The sequence below is a fragment of the Armigeres subalbatus genome, chromosome 3, assembly GCF_024139115.2.
Source record: "Armigeres subalbatus isolate Guangzhou_Male chromosome 3, GZ_Asu_2, whole genome shotgun sequence".
In the NCBI taxonomy this organism is placed as follows: domain Eukaryota; kingdom Metazoa; phylum Arthropoda; class Insecta; order Diptera; family Culicidae; genus Armigeres; species Armigeres subalbatus.
The window spans coordinates 182,108,004-182,130,374 of NC_085141.1; the positions used below are offsets into that span (position 1 = coordinate 182,108,004).

General features: G+C 37.6%; 2 protein-coding genes, 2 long non-coding RNA genes and 1 pseudogene across 5 annotated transcripts; 3 read left to right on the forward strand and 2 right to left on the reverse strand.

The window, feature by feature from the left end:
* Window positions 1-2,102: 2,102 nt before the first annotated feature.
* On the reverse strand, window positions 2,103-5,136 carry LOC134226779 (uncharacterized). The gene is made up of 5 exons (XM_062707760.1): window positions 4,979-5,136; window positions 4,135-4,261; window positions 3,350-3,610; window positions 2,666-2,716; window positions 2,103-2,607 (listed from the first exon to the last, which is right to left on the reverse strand). Exons 2-5 carry the CDS (start codon window positions 4,246-4,248, stop codon window positions 2,524-2,526), a joined length of 510 nt encoding a protein of 169 aa, XP_062563744.1. The 5' UTR covers window positions 4,249-4,261; window positions 4,979-5,136; the 3' UTR covers window positions 2,103-2,523.
* Window positions 5,137-5,540: 404 nt separating this feature from the next.
* On the forward strand, window positions 5,541-7,874 carry LOC134219850 (uncharacterized). The gene is made up of 7 exons (XM_062698735.1): window positions 5,541-5,545; window positions 5,603-5,683; window positions 5,738-6,198; window positions 6,256-6,436; window positions 6,493-6,680; window positions 6,742-6,910; window positions 6,970-7,874. Exons 2-7 carry the CDS (start codon window positions 5,653-5,655, stop codon window positions 7,227-7,229), a joined length of 1,290 nt encoding a protein of 429 aa, XP_062554719.1. The 5' UTR covers window positions 5,541-5,545; window positions 5,603-5,652; the 3' UTR covers window positions 7,230-7,874.
* Window positions 7,875-8,154: 280 nt separating this feature from the next.
* On the forward strand, window positions 8,155-9,721 carry LOC134220019 (uncharacterized). Of its 2 annotated transcripts, XR_009981745.1 has the most exons (3): window positions 8,155-8,265; window positions 8,363-8,582; window positions 8,750-9,721. It is a non-coding gene; the product is annotated as an uncharacterized LOC134220019 (long non-coding RNA). The 2 variants fall into 2 exon arrangements; XR_009981744.1 differs by lacking the exon at window positions 8,155-8,265 and having other exon boundaries at window positions 8,353-8,582.
* Window positions 9,722-9,861: 140 nt separating this feature from the next.
* LOC134220018 (uncharacterized) lies at window positions 9,862-14,731 on the reverse strand. The gene is made up of 3 exons (XR_009981743.1): window positions 14,594-14,731; window positions 12,467-14,513; window positions 9,862-12,203 (listed from the first exon to the last, which is right to left on the reverse strand). It is a non-coding gene; the product is annotated as an uncharacterized LOC134220018 (long non-coding RNA).
* Window positions 14,732-16,021: 1,290 nt separating this feature from the next.
* LOC134219794 (protein lethal(2)essential for life-like) lies at window positions 16,022-16,860 on the forward strand (annotated as a pseudogene).
* Window positions 16,861-22,371: the final 5,511 nt, after the last annotated feature.

The window sequence follows — 22,371 nt, forward strand, 5'->3', positions numbered from 1 at the left end:
AGCGTGACCAAAGAGAGTCTCTCTTTTGCACATACGACCTATTCTCAAAGCAATCTAGACTTATCATTTCTGTATACATACAATATGTAGCATACCGCGAGAGACTTTTTTCGCAAACTGTCATTATAGAGAACTGATTCGGGAGGCTATACCCCATGATAAATTTCTTTTAGAAAGCTACAAATATGGGGAGCACTGGCTCTGACTTGGAATTTCAACTTGTTCTACACAGCAAAAACAAAGCGAGAATCACCATTTTTCTGTGGGGGCGTCCTATCCGATTCTGTTTTTTCACACTTCAATACCAAATTTTCAAAACGACTTATCTGCTTTGTAAACAAAAGTGCTGTCCAATGAGCAGCTCGAAGTAGCTCGAAGTTGTTCCCGTCCTGCTCGTTCTTTTTTGTCAGCAAATGGGCATGAGCAGGACAGGGACAAACTTCGAGCTACTTCAAGCTCTCATTGGACAGCATTAAAGTTTCAAACGTCGATTTGTAGAATCTGACAGCACTCCCACGCAAACCAACACCATTAACAGGTAGCCGAAGTCTTCACCTATGTGTTGATGATGTTGGTTTGCGTGAGAGTGCTCTCAGATTCGACAAATCGACGATTGAATCTTTGTTTACAAAAGCAGATCAGTCGTTTTAAAAATTTGGTATTGACTTGTATACAAATTTGATAAATTTGTTATCATGGCTTGTTATGATTCGGAACAGTTTTTGCCTCTCTTTTATCGTTGTTTGTTATCTATTGAGAGCGATTTCTGCAAACCCTGCCAAAGGGGGATAATTTATGTTTTTTTACACTTCGGGACTGATTTGCGATTTATTTTATTTATTTATTATCAGACTAAGGCCGGAGTGGCCTGTGCTGCACATAAAAGTCTTCTCCATTCAGCTCGGCCCATGGCTGCACTTCGCCAACCACGTAGTCTGCGGAGGGTCCGCAAATCGTCCTCCACCTGATCGATCCACCTCGCCCGCTGTGCACCTTGCCTTCTTGTTCCCGTCGGATCGTTGTCGAGAACCATGTTCACCTTATTACTGTCCGACATTCTGGCTACGTGCCCGGCCCACCACAGTTTTCCGATTTTCGCGGTGTGAACGATGGATGGTTCTCCCAACAGCTGATGCAATTCGTGGTTCATTCGCCTCCTCCACGTACCGTCCGCCATCTGCACCCCACCGTAGATGGTACGCAACACTTTCCTTTCAAAAACTCCCAGTGCGCGTTGGTCCTCCACGAGCATCGTCCAGCCACTATGCGCCTCCGAATTTCTCTGCTGGTATCGTTGTCGGCGGTCACCAGTGAGCTCAAGAGCAGCACCAGCACCATTTATCGGGAAGTGCGGTTGCCAGTACATGCACCGGAGGTGTTAGTGCTCCTATCACAACGATCACCACGACCAGCACCACCAGCTCCACCGCCGCAGCGCTACTTGCCGACCTGAGTTCATCAACGCCGAGTTCAATTCGCATAAAAGGAGACGAGTTATCGCGGTCTGCTTCATCCCCTTGTTTGTCTGTGTTTATTCTTTCAGATACATACCGTGGTTTTCCCAAAAAATGCCTACTTTAGCAGGAATTTGCCTCCTAATGTTTGTTTACAAAATAAGTTACGCCCAAATCAGTCCCGACTTTTCCTCATTGAGAAACATTTCTATACCACCACACATTCAAATACTAAAAACCCACGTGTTTCGGCCTTGTATTACACTACGGTCAGACTATGAGATATATCACTAAATATATAGAATCTTGGTATGAGACGTGCATTATGTATTCTTTGCGGTAAAAATTAGATTGGTGCTTATTTAAGTGATATAGCTCGCAGGCTGGACGACACCTTCATTTCTGAGCAGTTATTTTTCAGTAAAAAATGGATATATTTTACTGCAGCATGCTACGAGTAGCCTGACGAACAATCGTAAACAAATTTACGGGTAATGGGTATTGTTCCCCGTTTAATTTTTCGATCTAATCAATATGTTGAGAATGTCGCAATTAAAGTGTGCTTGCACGATGAGTTGAAAAGAAACTGCATGGATATCTGGGCTAAGGTTTTTTTTTCTCAATTTCTAAATATGACGATAACAACAATTGTTATATGAATATATATTACTCATTATGGACGGTAAAATTGAGGTTTACTTTTCCTACCGATATAAGTGAAACATGTTCAATTGGATTGGAAGTAAATGGAACATGTAAATGGTCGTCTTTTTTAAACACTATCAGGCTATTTGAACTGTCTTCAAAATCATAACTACGGTTCATTATAAAAATACATTAAACTTATAAACATACTTAATTGTAATCTAAAATACCAACAAAAAACTGCAACTGAATACCGTTATTGGAATGGACGAAGGCACTTTGTTACTTATTTCGAGAAATAAACTGATTAATTCTGCTTATGAGTCATAGTACTCTCCATGTCGAGTAGTTAAAAGCTGTAGAAATGTATGGTCCGATACATATCTGACATGCCTGTAGTTAGATCTACATGTGGTTCGAACATTCAGGGCATCAAAAGTTCAATATTGGGAGATTGCATTTCAACGAAAATCTGATACTGTGAATAAACGCACATCCAGCAATAAATCTAGAAGAAAAAATATTTGTTTATTTAATGTTTCATAGGCGGTTTACAATTTACTTACGTTGTATGCCATCCAAACCCACAATATTAAACTGGATAGAGTTTGTTGGAGCTGTAAAAAAAATTCTTTAGTTTTAACCTCTGACAGCCTATATGTAAACACAACAGGCTTTATCTCTTGATATACAACAATACATGAAAACTAGATTGTGAAACACAAACAGACGTACCGTCGTGCGGGGCTTCTTTTGACTCCGGGGGCTACTTTGGATTTTTGATTTTCTAAAAAAACTAAAAGAAAAAAATTCCAAATTTGAAACAAAAAGTTGCCATCCAACTATCAACAAGACACCCGGCAATGGTAATGGCAATTTGAGAGTAGTTAACGTCGTAATTCATGTTTCAAAATGTCCAAAGTAGCCCCTGATTTGTCAAAAGAAGCCCCGCACGACGGTAACTTGAACATTTTTCTAATAAATCCATCGCCCAACTCCTCTACCACCATCTTCAGTATGTTAAACGGAACAATGTTTCGTGTGACATTTTCACCGGAAGGCACTTGAGTGAAAATTCAGACTTGAAGGATTACGACGCTAGCGCCTCTGGTCGACGAAACGCGCATTCAATCAAATCTCTAGTGTTATGTCTGTTTGTCTGTGTGTGAAGCATACGGCAATTGTTTATCAAGTAATAAAGCTCGTAGTCTGAATAGGCAGTTACAGTAGCATGGCATTGATTATCTTACATAAATATAGTAACCACCGATCAACCATAGGCCAAATACAAATTGGAACAGAATGGCCACTCCAAACAATGTCAACCACGGAAGCATCCAACCTCGGGTCGTCGTTTTCAGCGAATAGCAAATGCCGAACGAGGAAATAATCAGCAACACGAAGTATGCAATGAAGAATCCCCCGACGACTTGCATCGAGTCGCGAATGTCAGTTTCGAACAGCGGCGTATACAGTTGCGACGAATCACCACCAGCGAGCATGTAGCCAGTCTAAAATGAATCAATTTAAATATATCAAATCGTTTTATGGGCGATGTATTTTTATCTTATCTCCATTTTCGTTTAATCTTATTTTTCCATTTTCATTTAACTGTGAGTCAAAAAATGACAATGTGAATCAAATCAATTAGGCCAACCTAATAGCATAATAAATACTTTACATTCAACTAGCCTACCCGCGTAATCATTTACCATTCTTCGTACAGTTACAAATATAACATGGACATAGTTGATAACGTTACCCATCGAACAGTACATATCTATGATAAAACATTTACCTCAACCGTAATAATGAGGTTTACAGTCTACGAACCATAACCAATATAATACTGATAAAATCTTTCGTCCAAGAAAATCGATTTTTCGTACGGTCAACTACGAAAACCGTAGCCCCTATGGTCAAAACTTTATCAGACTATAATACGATTATGGTCCAGTACCATTATCATTATATTTACGTGGAACGTAAGTAATGGTTCAGCTATCGTTTGGATTTATGCTTACGTTTAACTTACCATAGTAATGAGTACAATGCATATTGCAACCGTGTATGCTGCTACGGCATAACTTCCTGTTTTAACCGAATTCGACCAGATGCAAGGAGACCAGCAAGACTCCAACCAAACCATCTTGAAAAATTATCTAAAATTTAAGAAGTGAGGATTACCAAAACTATAAATGAAAAACTGCATTCAAACTTAACTGTGCATGTTTAAAAGAAATCTCGCTTAACTTTTCAAAAGGTCCTAAGTAACATTTTTTTCATGAATTAATTTGAGTACTGCAATCAAAAGTTTCCATGTTGTTCTGTTGATTCCGCTATTCAAATTAATTCATGAAAAAAATGTTACTTAGGTCCTTTTGAAAAGTTAAGCGAGAAATCTAAAATTATTTGTAGCCATTAAGCTAAACAAAAGTGCTGTGCAATGAGCAGCTCGAAGTTGTTCCTGTCCTGCTCGTTTGTTTTGGACATCAGAGGGATGAGAATTACTTCGAGCTGCTCATTGGACAACATTAAAAGTGAGAGCAAATTCCTTATCTTGTAAAGGCACATCAATTAGGCAAATTTAATGGAAATATTACTTTTTATTTCACGTTTATTGAATATTGTAGCATTGAGGTTTAGTTCACGCTTTGTAATATTAATATTTTTGGAAACGGTAATTTACATGTGGCTAAAACAGGGATGTTATCCCCATATCGACTTGATCCAAACAAGCTTGAGCAGACGCTTTCTGATGGAGGCACGCCCATAAGAAATCCATTAATGAAAACAATCATTCATGTTCGGCTCTAAATCGAAACTTTCATTATTTGCTACACTTATTTTACCTGTATTAACTGAAACGTAATAAATACCTGGTATACTGAAGATTTTTCGAACGTGAAGAGCCTTTAACACTAAAATGTTTAAATAAATTATGAGAGGCAAATCTACAACGAAACAGAAATTAAAATGACTCGAGCTCGCACGAAATCAAACTTATGTCGACTTGTTTTGACAGCTGCTGGAAATCAGAGCTGAACTCAGGTTCAACATGCCGAACACACGGAACAAAAGATATTTTAGTTACCACACTGAAACAAAGCGTATAGTAAATTCAACCATGGTGCTGTAGTAAAAATAACAAATTCTAGTGTTGTCAAAATAAATACAAAGATCGTTGAAATAGCAACATTGTTTTTAAAAACACTATGCTAACACGGTATATTTTACCGTGTACATAGTAAAAACAACAACATCTGCTCCTGGTTCACTTGACTGACATTTTTCATCATTACACGTCATCTTAACCGCCAGGACGTATTAACGATTTAAGTTCTTGTGTTATTTTAAATCTAATGTAAGAATGAATGCGCAAAACGAAAACCAAATGGTTAAAATCTCTGTTGATGGTATAATTTAGGAAGAAGAGCTAGCTGATGGTTTGTATGGCTATGTTTTAGAAGACATTTATCGTAAAACCTTGTTTATTCCTACAGCCTGTGATGAAAACCCAGAGCTACGTAAACTGATCGTCGATAATTGGCAAATGGATTCATCAATCTATTCTATTTTGATCGGTAAGATTATTTTGTGTTAGTTTTTGCTGAATTCGTATAAGTTTTTCAATATAGGACATGGTGTGACGGTGGAATATCTTGCACTCATTGACGAAGTGGCCTTGGCAGATATTTTCTCAGTCGCGAAGTGGACAGGCCATAAGCACGCTCTCAGGAGAAAGTTACAGCTGTGGGAAAAAAGTGCTATGTTTCAGGTAGATCCGGTGATCAAAAATTCACCCATCGTTAGCAACCCTGGTCCATCACAAACACAAGTTCTCGCATCAGCACCCCAATATCCTCTTCTGCCTACATCAGTTACTCTGAATCTTCTGGAGGACATTCTCGGAAGGAACGAAAAAGGGAAGATTGTGACACAGTTTTATAAAACTCATCAGCGACTAGACACTCAACATAGGAAGTACTTGGCACACACCGTAGTCGACTATTACATTGCGAATGGCAATTATTTCCCGATACCAGATATGGCACGATTTTCACAATGCATCGCAGAGAAATTTCCACCAGAGCTACCAGTAATTAACCACATTATGTAGTAACTCAACCCTCATTACATTTTTTTTCCTCCACAGGAAGTGTACTTCAATCCACGGAACGCAGCGATAAACAAAAAGCATCCAACTGGGATTCTCTATGATCGGTTCCACAACCGGAACAAAAAGCATCAGCTGCTAAGCAAACTGGAGCAGAAAAATACCACCGTCGATTATTGGAAAATCTTCAAGGCCAAGGCTTTGACTTTGACAAGTGAAGGTATTATTGTTGTCTGTTGATTGTTTTTTTATTAATAATGTAATCTTTGATTTCAGAAATCAAAAAACAAAATTCGTTTAAATCATGGCTCCGAAATAATCAACAACCCTCCGAAAAAGTAGTAGATCATTGGCGAGAATCGTTTTTACTGCGCGTTAGAGAAATTGTGGGAGAGACAGATCCAGATAAGGGGCAGCTGGTGGCTGAATGGCCAAGATTGGCTGATGAAAACGGTTACCTACTGGTAAGCGCGATTTTTTTAAATTTGTATACTTTATTTCTAAGTACGTTTAATTCATTCATAGATTGACGCCGACTTCGAGGCTATCTACCGAAACTCAACCGGGTCTTCTATTTTCGAGGAATGGGATGGTTTTATTCCTCGCTTTCTGGAATACGTTCAACTGAATGGCTTGAAGGATGACTATTCTCGTCAACTGCTGATACAACTGGAGGAGGAAGTTGTCCCTAAAGGTTTGTTATTAGCCATGAATAAATTTTGGGGAAAGTAACTCAATAATTGATTATTTCAGATACTCGTGACTTCATTTGCTGTACTATTTTCCATGGTCTTGTTAAGCCCGTACGGACATCATTGCGAAAGTTACCAAGCATCCTTCAAGCACAAACTGACATGTGCTATGCATGTGCAACTTACGAAGAGTTTCTCGAAGCAGTGAGCTCATTGCGTAACGAGCTTTTCTCGGATAAAATTCCTTTCACTCCTCGCATATATGTTGTTGGTCAAGTTGGTGAGTTCACTGGATTCTACGTAGTTACTTCAAAACTTTAGTACCAGCTGCCGACATTCCTCCGGTGCGTCGATCTAATAGTTAAAATTAAATTTACCCTCAACTACGAATTTCCCGAGAGCTGCGAGTTGTTTTGGTGTTTCATCGCCAAACACTTCTACAAGCTTGATTTCTCGCGTAAGGCGAAGAATAGCCAACTGCTCCAGCTCTTTGCGCACTTGGGAAACAACTTGCCATCATGAATTGTCATCTGTGTCAAGCCTCTTACGAATCAGTTCAACACATTTTTGACCACCTGGCAATATACCACAGTACTCCGACAGTCTTCAAGTACATGTGCACAGCATGTGTACCATCAGCATCGTTCCAGAACCTCCATCGTTTTAAACGTCACGTCAACATGAAACATCTCGATTTATTCAAACCGGTCGCTGCTGAGCGAAATCCCAATCAAACACCATCGAGTATCGCTAACCACGATCTGGCGGAACTCGATATCGATATGGAAGAGTGCCGTGAAATGCCGCATACAAACAAGGACCCTGAAATACAGAATATGGAAGACCAAAAGAAAAATCAAATATGTGATAAAGATATACTAGATATAAGAAATACTCTAAGAGAAAAGTTTTTAAATTTTACTTTAAGCCTACATGATAAGTCCAATTACACAAGGAAAGATGTAATCATTTTACAAAAAGCCATTACTGAAAAAGTTGTTAAACCTATATGTGATGCATTGCTGAAAGTTGCTTCTATAAATGACAGTAAAGTTTGTGTCAAAGAGTTGATTAATGATATCTATCAACCTTTTCAATTCATAGCTACTGAACAAAAATTCAATGCTACGTTACAGAGAATTAATCTTAACGATGAATTACACGTGATCAATTTTAGGGATGATGAAGAAAGCATAGTTTCTAAAGGATGCTTGATGCCCATCAAACAACAGTTCAAACCAGGAACTAATAACCGGGACATCGGAGTCCCGAAGAACCGATTTAAAATTCATGCAACCCAGATGAGCTCACGAGACCAGCACCGCCAGAGGCGCTAGTGTATTTAACTCACATTTTGGTAAATATATTTGAAAGTGTTTGCTGTGAGTTTTGACAAATTCCTAACGTCAACACGTTTTATTTATTTACGTTTCCCGTTCTATTCGATGTACCAGCTACGTCAAGGCCTGTTGCTGATTTGAGCTTCTATTATTTTGTTGGATTTTGACGATTTGCGTCGGAAATACAAGAGCTCTACTTCAACACCGGAACAAGCCATTTTACCAGTGCAGTGCGCACATATTTCTAAAGCAAGTGTCGTCATTAACCAGTTAACCAGTACCAACAAAATCGCGTCCCGTGGACTACCGTGTGAAAGTATTCACTCGCAACAAGGTATTTATGAAACAAATTAAGTGTAATGCAGCAGTGATAGTGCTGTGCTCAACATAGAAAAACCAGCACAGATAATGTTATTTATATATTTGCGATAATAATTATTAGAAATCTTGTAATAAATGTTTCAAATGAGTAAAAACTTAATACATTTTTCTTGCTTCCAGACAGTCATCTAAGCATCGAAAAATGTATGACCAAAAGTTGCAGCAAGGCTGGCAAAAATGCCAATCCAAACGGAAGTGCAAACCATAGAGATAACCCGGAAAACTCGCCGGATAACGAAGCACCACTGCCAAAGTTTCATCGATCAGGTTAGTTAAGATGGCATCGGCCACCGCACTCGAGCCGTACTACAGTTCCGAAATATGCTGGAGATAGTACTGATCTCCGATTCGACAACGGACAAACGTGAACAGGAAACTTTCCTTGCCGAAAATCACATGAGTTGACCCACAAGCATCCGATGGCTCGGAACCAATGTTGAGCGTCAATGTGTCACCAGCAAGGGGCTATCTTAAGTCGAAACTCACATCACTTGACATTCAATTTTCGGTCGCCTGATGTGACTCCATACAGCGTTCAAGGATGCAAAGTAAAATGACTAATGGCACATTAGTAACTTGACAGCACAGGCCATTCTTCAGGGTGCACCGGATGTTACCAGTATACACATCTACTCCTGCGAATGGTGGTACCGGTAGATTATACGACTGGCGGTCACATTTCGATGGTCGATGTCATGCGCAACATCTATGATTTGGCCATCAACCTGTACGGAAGTCAGATAGCCATTGTAGAGAACCAGGATGGAAGTGCAGGAATCGGTTGTGCGAATTTACAGCGTTGGCCAGAAGAAGAACACCGAAGATGACGCAGAGGAGGAAAAAGAAGAGATGAAGAACTCAGAGTATTGGTCGATTTATTTAAATGCAGCATTTCCCAACCTGGATTAGAACAACTTTATTAAATGCTATTATTTCCGAGATTATTTCGGAAGAAAAGGCTCAAGGAAGAAAACAGTAATTCATTTGTGCTATCAAATAATATTTTATAGAACTCTAACATGTCGGATGTCGGTACTTGAACAAATTAGATAAAATAAATAAGCAAAGGCCAATTTAGCCAAATAAGACAAACGTTCTATCTAGTTTTTATTTATCTCTAATTAATTAAATTTAGATTGAACTTAACTTCCCTTTAATTTAAATTGATATTATTCAAATAAATTTACATCACAATTTAATTCAAATGTAATTTCATTTAAATTCGATACGAATTTTATACCAATTTATTTCTATTCTAACATCATTTAAATATTTAGTATATAAGTTTAGTTTATTATTTTTCCCTATTTAATTTCAATTGAGTTTTAATTTACTTCAGTTCAATTTTAATTTCTATTATCTCTGGGCATAAAAGTATCATGATATATACAACTGCAAAAATGGTTACATGACCTTGAATCCTCGCAGTTCATAACTGTGAAAGCTCCTTGATGAACACTAAGCTGCGAGGCGGCAATGTCTCAGTGAGGGATGTTATGCCAATAATGAAGAAGAAAATGCTAGATGAGAACTTCAATCTTATTAATTATCTTTATCATTCAGTTCAGTTCAAATTCAATCCCAATTGTAATATCAATTAAATCTTAATTAAATTTAGACCTACATTTTTATATTTTCATTAGTCACATTAAATTTATTTTTTGAATAAGTTTCATTTAGGGTCTCCAGTTATCCTTGCGAGAAACACGTAGGATTCTCGGTCCAGTCTAGGATGTTTTCGGATGGAAAAGATTATCGACTCTCTGGGCATAGTGTATCCATTGTACTTGCCATATAACATACATACTCATGCAAAGGCGGGTATAGAAAGCTTTTAATTAATAACTGAGGAAACGTTAATAGAATACTTCCGTATACTACGTTGAAAAGCAGGCCAGAAGCATTGTTAATTTGGTTCAAAACCAAATTAGTTTTCATCTAGTTTTATTTATTATAATTTACCTTCAATTTTATTTTAAGTCGATTTGAATTTAATTTTAATTTATTTTCAAAGTTTAATTGAAATTCAATTTGAAAAAAATCCTAATATGAAATAAATTCCAAATTACTTTGAATTCTTCTTCTTATTGGCATTACATCCCCACACTGGGACAGAGCCGCCTTGCAGCTTAGTGTTCATTAAGCACTTCCACAGTTAACTGCGAGGTTTCTAAGCCAGGTTACCATTTTTGGATCCGTAATTCATAAGGCTAGCACGATGATACTTTTATGCCCAGGGAAGTCGAGACAATTTCCAATCCGAAAATTGCCTAGACCGGCACCGGGAATCGAACCCAGCCACCCTCAGCATCGTCTTGCTTTGTAGCCGCGCGTCTTACCGCACGGCTAAGGAGGGTCCCTATTACTTTGAATTACTCTTAATTAAATTTGACACATTCAATTACTTTTAAAATAAAATATCTTAATAAAAATCCTCTTTTGTATTTTAACTTTTTAGTTCTTCAATAAAAGTTCTATTTAAATTTGGTTTTGTTTTAACTCCATTTTATCTATTAATTTTTTATTTCATTTGAATTAAAATTAGATTGACTTGATTTGAGAACAATTTTAATATGAATTTAATACATTTTACAGTGAACCCCCCCATAAGTCGATGTACTATTGAACATATATGACGCGGTACCCATGGAAGCAAATTATTTCATATTAGTAAATATTTTCTTGATCACTGTGTTAACAACTTTCCAAGAATTGTCTGTTTCTCATCTGACTATAATTCAATTTTATTTAATTTTGATAAAATTTACATTATTTTCGTTTTAATTCAACACATTTCATTATTTTCAATTTCAATAGATATAAAATATTTTCTAATCTCAATTCAGATTTTAATAATTCACAATTTATTTATTTACCTCCCGTTTTAATATAGCCTAACTTTTTCTAGATTTATTTTGAAAGCATAATAATTTCAATTTAGTTTAGATTTAACTTTGGTGCAATAATTATTCGATTTAAATGTATGTTCCATTCAATGTTTTATTTTTATTTAAATACAGATACAATTTCAATTTGATTGTTAGTAAATTTCTATTTAGTTTCATTTAAATTATAATCCATTTCAAGTTTTAGTCTTTGTTTAACTTATTAAATTGGAATTTAGTTTATTTTTATTTCAAATAAATATAACCTATGATTTCTATGAAATTTAAATTTAGTGCTAATCTTACTTGAGTCTTGTTCGAATACATTTTTATTCAATTGATACTTAACATTTATTTAAGTTTTAATTCTATCAGAATTTATTTTTAGTTTTACATATTTAAATTTATCATTTGCTATTCTGCCGAATAATAAATTAAATCCTTCACAACTCGACTAATTGCTGTTACATTAAGCACTGAGTGTATATATCTTTCTACAACCAGTTTCCACCGTTACCAGTTTCAGCTCTTCGGCCGATATTCAGTGCCGTAAACCCGCAGATGTATTATTCGTGTACGGTAAAATATTTTCGTCCTACAATTTTTGCCGAGCTTTTGCTGGGTATGTAGTTGTGGATAAAACTGCTGACACGGATGAGAATTTGGTTAGAACGCCAGTTCCGTTACACCTGTGAAGGATAAAAATAAAAATGAATTGTTATTTATTGTAGAATAGTTTGTCGGTTACTACTAAAATTCACGATAACAAATAATTCATATTATTATTAACAAAAAAGCACAAATTTCATCAATTATTTTTACATTATATCATTGCAACATATCACAATATGAAACAAATTCATTTCACTCTTTTGAATTTGATACGATGAATAAGAGTTATATCGAGAGTTACATATGAGACAAAAAACCGAACAATAATTCTATAACTTACCTGAATGTAATGAACAGTTCCTTGCTTCCCACGCTGATTTGTTTCGTTCGTCCATCCTCAACATCTGTAGGAACCAGGAACTGGTACGCTTGCTCTCTTTTGCTGTACCGTCTGTTCTTGACTACTGGTCACCTGTCACCGATAATCGATATGCATTCAGGTACCGTGCCACTACCAACAGGTAAAACGCTGGTGTGTAAGCATCGTTTATGTTCCGGTTCCATTGCAGCAATGGCACTTACCGGGCTTTATTCGCATCGAGATCCGGTACATGTATACACCACATTAACCACTCTTTCTGGCATCGTGGACCGGATGGGTTTCGTCGCCGAAAAACTTACGAATTAGCACCTCCAGATTGCCAACATTTTTGAAGAAAAAACTATGATTTTGAATTATTAAGAAAATTATTTTGAGCCAAAAAGCTCGAGTCGAGTCAACTACGAGACACTGCAGACGACCTTACTGTTGAGGTCGAAATACGTATCTTGTATGTATGTAACTTGACCTACAATCAAGTGGTGGAATTAAATGGGATGGTACAAACTCGTCTTATGACAAGTAATTTGATTTTGATGTTTTTTTTTCCAAGGGAGGACCCTTGGGAAAAAACAATGATTTTTCAATAATTCCGAAATGCAATGTCCGAGCGGGCCAATTTTCAATAGCAAACAATGGGACCACATTACGTCGAATGCAGTTTGTTGCGAGTAAATCGGGTAATGCTAAATTCCAAAAAATGTGTTTACAAAATTTGTACACATACACACACATCATACATACAAACAGACATCACCTCGGTTCGTAGAGCTGAATCGATCGGTATGTAACACTATGGGTCTCCGGGCCTTCTATCAAAAGCTCATTTTTGAAGTAATCCTATAGCCTTTCGGTACAACTCTGTACCAAAAAAGGAGAAAACTACCATCCTGACGTAATTAGCATATCTACCGCGTATAGAGAGGCTCAACTTGATTGTCGAAAAATCATTAAAGAGACCAAGGAAAAATCTTGGAGCGCATAAAAGTTAATAGCCTCCAAGGGAAAAGAAGAAAATCTGGAATTGCCTTAAACATAGACGGTACAACGTCCAATGATCCGGATGATTGCGGATGCTTTAGTTACCTATTTCCATGATATGTCGGCTTTCGACGGCTACTCTACTAAATTCCTTAACAAACATAAAAACTATGCGACTGCAATCCAAAACGTTGCGATTCATCGATACCATCGATAGTTGGAAATATAGCTTGGTAGTTCTGATTCCCAAGTGTACCGGCTCCTCAAACGACGTGCGAAAGTATAGACCCGTTGCTCTAACAAACTGTATGGTCAAAATCCTTGAAAGGATGGTAAACAGACGCTTGATGAAATTCATCAACACGGAGCAAAAACTGACTATCGGCAACATGCTTTTAGTCCGGGTCAAGGAACCGGAACGTACCTTGGGGCGCTGGGACAGATCATTGAAGATGCAATTGCAGATGGAATGCATATTGAAATCGCAACGCTAGATTTAGCCATAGCTTATAATAGGGCTTGCACCACAGGAGTCCTACAACGACTCTCGTCCACTAGCAACATGCTCAAATTCTTAACCTTTAGAGTGATGATCGGAAATAACAGATCCCGCCAAATGGATGAGGAATCCGGCCGCTGGATCGATGAAAGCGGTCGCCATAGGACGCCATAGTAAGCAGCCGACTTTTTTATGTCCTAGAAATAATTTGCATCAAATACGACGACCTGAACGAGATACTCCTGCCCTCCACGCCGGCGGTAGTTGCATGCGCAGAAGCTGGAATTTTACAGTTTCGATATCGAGCAACGGCAGCGCTATGTGGTAGGACTATCAGTTTTACCGAAAGAACAGAGGACGACATCCCCAGCAGTTTCCTGATTAGGATCACGGATCAAGTCCTAACCAACACCATTGGCGCCGGTCTTCCACCAGTTTCCGGATGGCACAGACTACGGCCCAACCACTGGAACAGCAAACTGATCGGTGTGGATCACTACCTAAACCAGAGAATGAGCCAGTAGCGCCCTTATGAAACGAAAAAAAAACCGATGTTATTAAATAACTATTTCTATTGAAAATTGGGGAAATTGCAAAAAAATACTTACGAAAATATAAGCGATATTAAAATCAACCGAATGATTGACACACAGGTTTGACAGAAATAACAAAAACATCGATGCTGTCAGTAATGCACGGTGAGAAAAACATGCGTGATAACTGACAGCGTATTTAGTGTATTTTCAGTTGTATACCTAGGACTCCTACACACCGATTGAGAATTAAGTGCAACACGAGAAAATTGCGAGTGTCGCGTCCCGGTTATTAGTTCCTGGTTCAAACGCTATTTTGAAAGTGGAAACGTATTTAAGGAGACAATCGAGCATATGAGAGTGTTAGATAACAGTGAAGAAATTGCAAATCTCGTTAATGGTACACTATGGAAAAACGTTCGAAAAGAGTATGAAGGTAGCATAGTCGTTCCCTATTTTTTGTACTCAGATGAAGTTGAATTGAACGATGCAATAGGAGCTCACTCTGGTACTCATAAAGTAACAGGTCTTTATTACAATTTCCCACGATACCATCACATTTTTATCACGCTTGGAGAACATCTTTGTAGCAGGTTTCATAAAAGCATCCGATTTGGCCCGTCTTGGTCCGTCTAAGGCATTAGAAGAATTAATTGATATTTTGATTGAGTTAGAGCAAGTTGGAATAAACTTGATAATAGATGGCGATGACGTTCGTGTATATTTCGTATTGATGGGTATCCTGGGTGATAATCTAGGAATCAATACACTTATGGGCTTCGCAACATCCTTTAGCTCACTACTGTATTGCAGATTTTGTACGCAAAATAAATACGATTCGCAAACCGCTATAAGTCTAGATCCTAATCGTAATCGAACAAGGCAAAAGTATGAAATTGATGTACAGAAAAGTTTCAAAGAATCAGGGATAAAGGAAGCTTCTGCCTTTAATAAAATGAAGCATTATCATGTAGCTGATTTTGCTATCGTTGACATTATGCATGATTTCTATTCCCACGGTATTTGCAGCTATGATTTATCTGTGGTTTTGTCATACATGATACAAACTTTACAAATATCTTTGCAGACTATCAATTATCGAATACAACAGTTTGATTTTAAGAAGACAGAAAACAGAAACACATTCAAAGTAATATCGCGAGACCATATAAAATCAGCCAGTTTTAAAATGACTGCCAGAGAAATGATGCTATTTGTTCATTACTTCCCTTTATTGTTTGGCGATGTGATACCAGAAAACGACAAAGTTTGGAATTTTATTCTTTCTCTTATGGCGGTAAGCTCCAACGAGGATAATACTCGATTTAATACGGATTTTTGTTATTACGGTATTAAAGTTAATACTTCGAACGGTAAGCTCCAAACTCGTATTAAGTACGCAACCACTATTCGCTCCACACGATACTGAGAATGTATGCGTGTGAGAATGATTAAATCATAAATAATAAGCGATGACTTTTTGCTGTTCTATCATTTCCATAACATTGTCAATGATTCGGGCCTTGCCGCTCTTGCAATCTCGGGTTTTGTATAAAGAAAATCAAGTTTTTTCGGCAATATAATCGGTTTTGACTTGGTGGATTAGCATGAAATTAATGATTTACATTTGAAAAAGATTCTCCGTAGCAAGTGTTGAGTTTTATGCTCTGCGTGATGGCCATATCAAATTTGTGAAAATACCTTCATCAGTGTGTTTTGTTTCGGATCAAGATGTCCAACATCCTCCTTATTGTGTTCCGAAGCTGGTGGGATGACCACTGCGATACTGCGCTGCGCCAATCCAGGATTCTGAACCTGCACTTTGGAAGCGGAATTACTTCTGACCTGCTGACGGCTTCTTCAGCGCGATCGGCAATGCAGAATACTTACAGACGCCTGATGTATAATAGTCCAAGGCACAATGCTTGCATCGCTGCTCCACAGGACATCAGACCAACGATTAGTTGCAACAAGGACAAGTTTCAGATCTCGACGTTCAGCAGCTCACCCCGAACGAAGTCTCGGTGAAAATGTTGGGCAACAACATTACCATCGAAGGAAAGCACGAAGAGAAGCAGGACGACCACGGATAAATCTCACGGCGTTTCATTAGGAGGAATTTCAACCATTTCGGTATCGAAGAAGGCGATTAGCTCAAATGGGGGAGAACCAATACCGATCGTACAAACCGGTGAGGTGAGGAAAAGCCTCTAAAAACTTAAGAAAACTGGTGAGGTGATGAAAAAGAATAATACCCGTTAGTTGATAGAGTGGAGTGGGGTGTTAACAGTTTTATAACAAAATAATTACGTGTTTTAATAAAGATTTTATCACAATGTGAATGTGGCAATTTTTCATATTTTTTAGAGCAATTCGCTTCGAGTTCTTGGAGGAATCCTCTCGGAAAACTTGAATTAAAAATGCTTCTGAGTTCCTGGAGCAGCTCTTTCAAACTTACTGGAGGATATTCGAAATTCCTGAAGGATTTGTTTTGGAATTCCTGATAAAATTTACTCGGAAATTATTTTCTGCTGATTTTTTCGAAATATTACAACAACATTTCAAAATCAATCCCCCCAGAATTCTTTGGGGTATTTTCTTGGAAGAACTTTTTTCATAATTCTCAGAGTAGCACAATATTTACTTAGAATTTCTAATGGAATTTACTCGTCTTTCCAGAAGGAATTCTTTCAAAATTAAAAAAAAAATCTCGTGTTTCCAGGAGTAATCAGCTTAAAATGCCTGAAGGAATTCTTGGAGGAATCGTTCCAATATTCATGGGATTTGTTCCGAAATTTTTGAAGAAATCCCTACGGTAATCATGAATGAATCCTTCCAGTAATCAAGGCAGAGTCTCACAAACTGCGACCCACCTACCAGAATCATTGCATTAATTTTTAGAAAAAAATTAGGATAAAAATGAGTTCGCGTTAGATTGAACAAATCATAATAAATTGCTTAAAATCCCTTCATTGTGTTTGGATTAAATTGGATTAGGATTGTATTTGGATTCGATTCGGATTGAATGTGGAATGAAAATGGATTGTATTTAGATTGAATTTTGGATTAGATTCCGATAGGATTTGGATTGGTTTGAAATGGAAATGGATTGGATTGAGATTGAATTTGTATTGGATTTGGATTGAATTTGAATTAGATTTGGAATGGATTTTGATTGGAAATGATTTTGATTTGGATTGAATTTTGATTAGATTGGGATTGGAATTGGATTAAATTTTGATTGGAATTGATTTGAATTTGTGTTGAATTTGGAATGGATTTGAATTGGATTTGGATTGAATGTGGGTTGGATTTGGATTGGATTTGAATTAGGTTTGGATTGGATTTATATTGGATTTGGATTGAATTTGAATTTGATTTGGAATGGATTTTGATTGGAAATGGTTTGGATTTGCATTTGATTTAGATTGAATTTGGATTGGATTTGAATAAAATTTGAATTGGATTTGGATTGAATTTGGATTGGATTTGGATTGAATTTGGATTAAAATTTGGGTTTGGATTGGATTTGTGTAGGATTTTGATTGGAATTGGTTTGAATTTGGATTGGATTCGGAATGTATTTTGATTGGAAATGGTTTGGATTTGGATTGAATTTGGATTAAATTTGGGTTGGATTTGCATTAGATTTGGATTGTATTGATATTGGATGGAGAATGGATTTTGATTCGATTTGGATTGAATTTGGAATGGGTTTGGATTGGATGTGGATTGGCTTTAGATTGAATTTGGATTAGTTTTGGATTGAATTTTAATTTTATTTGGATTGGATTTGGAATGTATTTTGATTGGTAATGGTTTGGATTTGGATTGAATTTGTATTGAATGTGGATTATATTTGAATTGGATTTGGATTGGATGTGGGTTGGATTTTGATTGGAATTGGTTTGAATTTGGATTGGATGTGATTTGGATTGAATTTGGATTCGATTTGAATTAAATTTAGATTGGATTTAGAATGGATTTTGACTCGTTTTGGATTTAATTTGGAATGGGTTTGGATCAGATTTGGATTGATTTTAAAATTGATTTAGATTGGAATTGAAATGGATTTTGATTGGAAATAGTTTGGATTTGGTTGGAATTTGCATTGTATGTGATTTGGTTTTGATTTGGATTAAATTTGGATTGGTTTTGGGTTGGATTTGAATTAGATTTGTATTGATTTTGGATTGGATTTAGAATGGATTTTGATTTGCTTGGATTGAATTCAGAATGGGTTTGGATTAGATTTGGATTGGATTTAGATTGAATTTGTAATGGATTTGGAATATACTTTGATCGTAAATGGTTTGGATTTGGATTGAATTTGAATTTAATTTGTATTGGTTTTGAATTGGATTTGGATTGGATTTGAGTTGGATTTGAATTAAATTTGGATTGGATTTGGATAGAATTTGGATTGGGATTGGATTTGGATTAAATTTGGATTGGAATTAGTTTGAATTTGGATTGGATTTGGAATGTATTTTGATTGGAAATAGTTTGGATTGGATATGGATTGAATTTGTGTTGAATTTGGAATCGATTTGAATTGGATTTGGATTGCATGTGGGTTGGATTTGGATTCAATTCAGAAGTTCCCCCAAGAGTTTCCCCAAGATTTCCATCAGGAATTCCAACAATAGTTCCTCTAGTTCCATAAGGAATTCCTCCAAGAATTCCACTTGGAATACTATCCGAAAGTCCTCCAGGAGATCCAACTCTATAAGGTTCCATCTGGAATCACACCAGGAAATACATCAGGACTTCTACTAGGAATTGCTCTAGGAGTTCCATCAGAAGACCTTAAAAAACTTAACCCGGAATTTATCTAGGAATTCCACCAGAAGTTCCATTTGGACATTATTAGGAATTCCCGAAAGAATTTTCCAGATACTCCCGAAAAAACTCCAGAAAATGCCGAAGGAATTTTCCAGAAACTTCCGAAAGAGTTCTCCAGAAACTTCCGAAACAGTTCTCCAGAAATACCTTATGGAATTCTCTAGAAACTGCCTAACGAATTCTCCAAATTCCCGAAGGATTTTTTTAGAAACTCCCTGAGGAATTCTCCAGGTTCCCTGAGTAACTATATAGAAATTCCCGAATGAACTCTCTAGAAATTCCCGAAAAAAATCTCCAGAACTTCCCGAAGAAATTCTCCAGGAATACCTGAAATAATTCTCCCGGAATTCCCGAATAAATTCGCCAGGAATATTCAAAAGAATTCTCCAAGTCTTCCAGAAGGAATTCCACAGGAATTTTCGAAGGAATTTTCCAGTATAACTCAAAGGAATTGCTCAGATATTTCCAAAGGAACTTTAGGAGGAGTTCTTCAGGATATCACGAAGGGATGCCCCAGGAAGTTTCGAAGGAATTATCCAAATATGTTCGAAGGAATTCTTCAGGAAGAATCTTTAGGGATTTTTGGAGGTATTCTCCAGCAGCTCCAGGAAAGATTTTCCAAGAACGTCCGTAGAAAATCTTTAAGAATTTCCGAAGGAACTGACAAAATCTGTCATTGAAGTAATTCTCCAAGATTTCGCGGAGTTATTCTCTAGAAATTTCCGAAGTTTTTGAGGAATTCTCGAGGGATTATTTATTTATCATCAGACTAAGGCCGGAGTGACCTGTGCTGCACATAAAAGACTTCTCCATTCAGCTCGGTTCATGGCTGCACTTCGCCAACCACGCAGTCTGCGGAGGGTCCGCAAGTCGTCCTCCACCTGATCGATCCACCTGCCCGCTGTGCACCTCGCCTTCTTGTTCCCGTCGGATCGTTGTCGAGAACCATTTTCACCGGATTACTGTCCGACATTCTGGCTACGTGCCCGGCCCACCGCAGTCTTCCGATCTTCGCGGTGTGAACGATGGATGGTTCTCCCAACAGCTGATGCAACTCGTGGTTCATTCGCCTCCTCCACGTACCGTCCGCCATCTGCAACCCACCATAGATGGTACGCAACACTTTCCTTTCGAAAACTCCCAGTGCGCGTTGATCCTCCACGAGCATCGTCCAGGTCTCGTGTCCGTAGAGAACTACCGGTCTTATAAGCGTTTTGTAGATAGTCAGTTTGGTACGGCGGCGAACTCTATTCGATCGAAGCGTCTTGCGGAGTCCAAAGTACGTACGATTTCCAGCCACTATGCGTCTCCGAATTTCTCTGCTGGTATCGTTATCGGCGGTCACCAGTGAGCCCAAGTACACGAATTCTTCAACCACCTCGATTTCGTCACCACCGATAGAAACTCGTGGTGGGTGACTCACATTGACCTCTCTTGAGCCTCTTCCTATCATGTACTTCGTCTTCGACGTGTTGATGACTAGCCCAATCCGTTTAGCTTCGCTTTTCAGTCTGATGTAGGCTTCCTCCATCCTCTCAAAGTTACGTGCCATGATATCAATGTCGTCGGCGAAACCAAATAACTGGACGGACTTCGTGAAAATCGTACCACTCGTGTCAATCTCTGCCCTTCGTATTACTCCCTCCAAAGCGATGTTGAATAGCAGACACGAAAGACCATCACCTTGCCGTAACCCTCTACGGGTTTCGAAGGGACTCGAGAATGCCCTGAACCTCGAACTACGCACATCACACGATCCATCGTCGCCTTGATCAACCGTATCAGTTTATCCGGTAATCCGTTTTCGTGCATTAGCTGCCATAGCTGGTCCCGATCGATTGTATCATATGCGGCTTTGAAGTCGATAAATAGGGTATATGTTCCCTTTTCCATCTCAGCACATATATTCATCCCATTCTGCTCGTACTACATTTTAGCTAACGAAAACGCCCTATATTTGCACTGTTCTTTCTAAATGACCATTGCAACACATTCACAGAGATTTAATTTAGGTTTATTTCCCGGAAACAATTAAAAACTATCTTTGATTTAATATAATTGCAGTAAAAAGTAAAACTCATGTAAGCTAAGGATGAAACTCTTACCTTCGAGCATGAGAATCGTCGCACTGGTGTATTCCTACTAACTGCAATACACTCACCGGCACTCAACTTTATCACTTAATTCTTATGAGTATACATCACTGATGATTGAATATCACTACACATATTATTTTTATGTTTATAAATTACCTATTCCACTTATTCTAATACTGAAACTAGCTACAAAAGGCTAGGAAACAATGAGATGAATTATTTTCAGAACAACATAATGCTTGTCCACATTTTCATCTCTTCCCACCTCGTCCAAAACAACACAGTGGTACCAGTTTTATTAAAATAGAACTGCTTTTAACCGTTATAATTTTTATTTATACTTTGCGATTCAATCAATGAAACGTGTATAATAGTCTTGGAAATCCCTGAATATTGGAAGAAACAACCATGAATTCTGTTTTGAATATTTCCAATAGTTTTGTTAAAAATAAGATTCATACTTTATAAATACCATTACTTCTGCATATAACAGAATTTCGGAAGTTTGGCATCACAGCGACTTCGATGCCAAAGAATCATGTACGCATGCGCTAACTGCCATGTGTGCGTACGTGGGTTGAACGATAGACATATCTGTACATTGCGTCATTTGTCTTGTTGTTGTCAATCCTCGCTTTGGAAAAAGACAAAACAAATCTATTGCAAATGTCATTCGCTGTATGAAGGAAGTTTTGAGTTTGGGTGTAAAGATAGGTCTATGCTAATCGGATATGGCTATGCTTGTGCAGAGCACAAAGGTGATTTGAGATGGATATCGGTGCATCATTTTACATTCAAGTGAGATGGAAATTTTACGGTGAGATTAATATAGGTTTGAGTCAGTAACATTTTGGTGAAATAATTAGAATAATTGAAGAACGAAATAGATTGATTTAAACAACATGTATGACT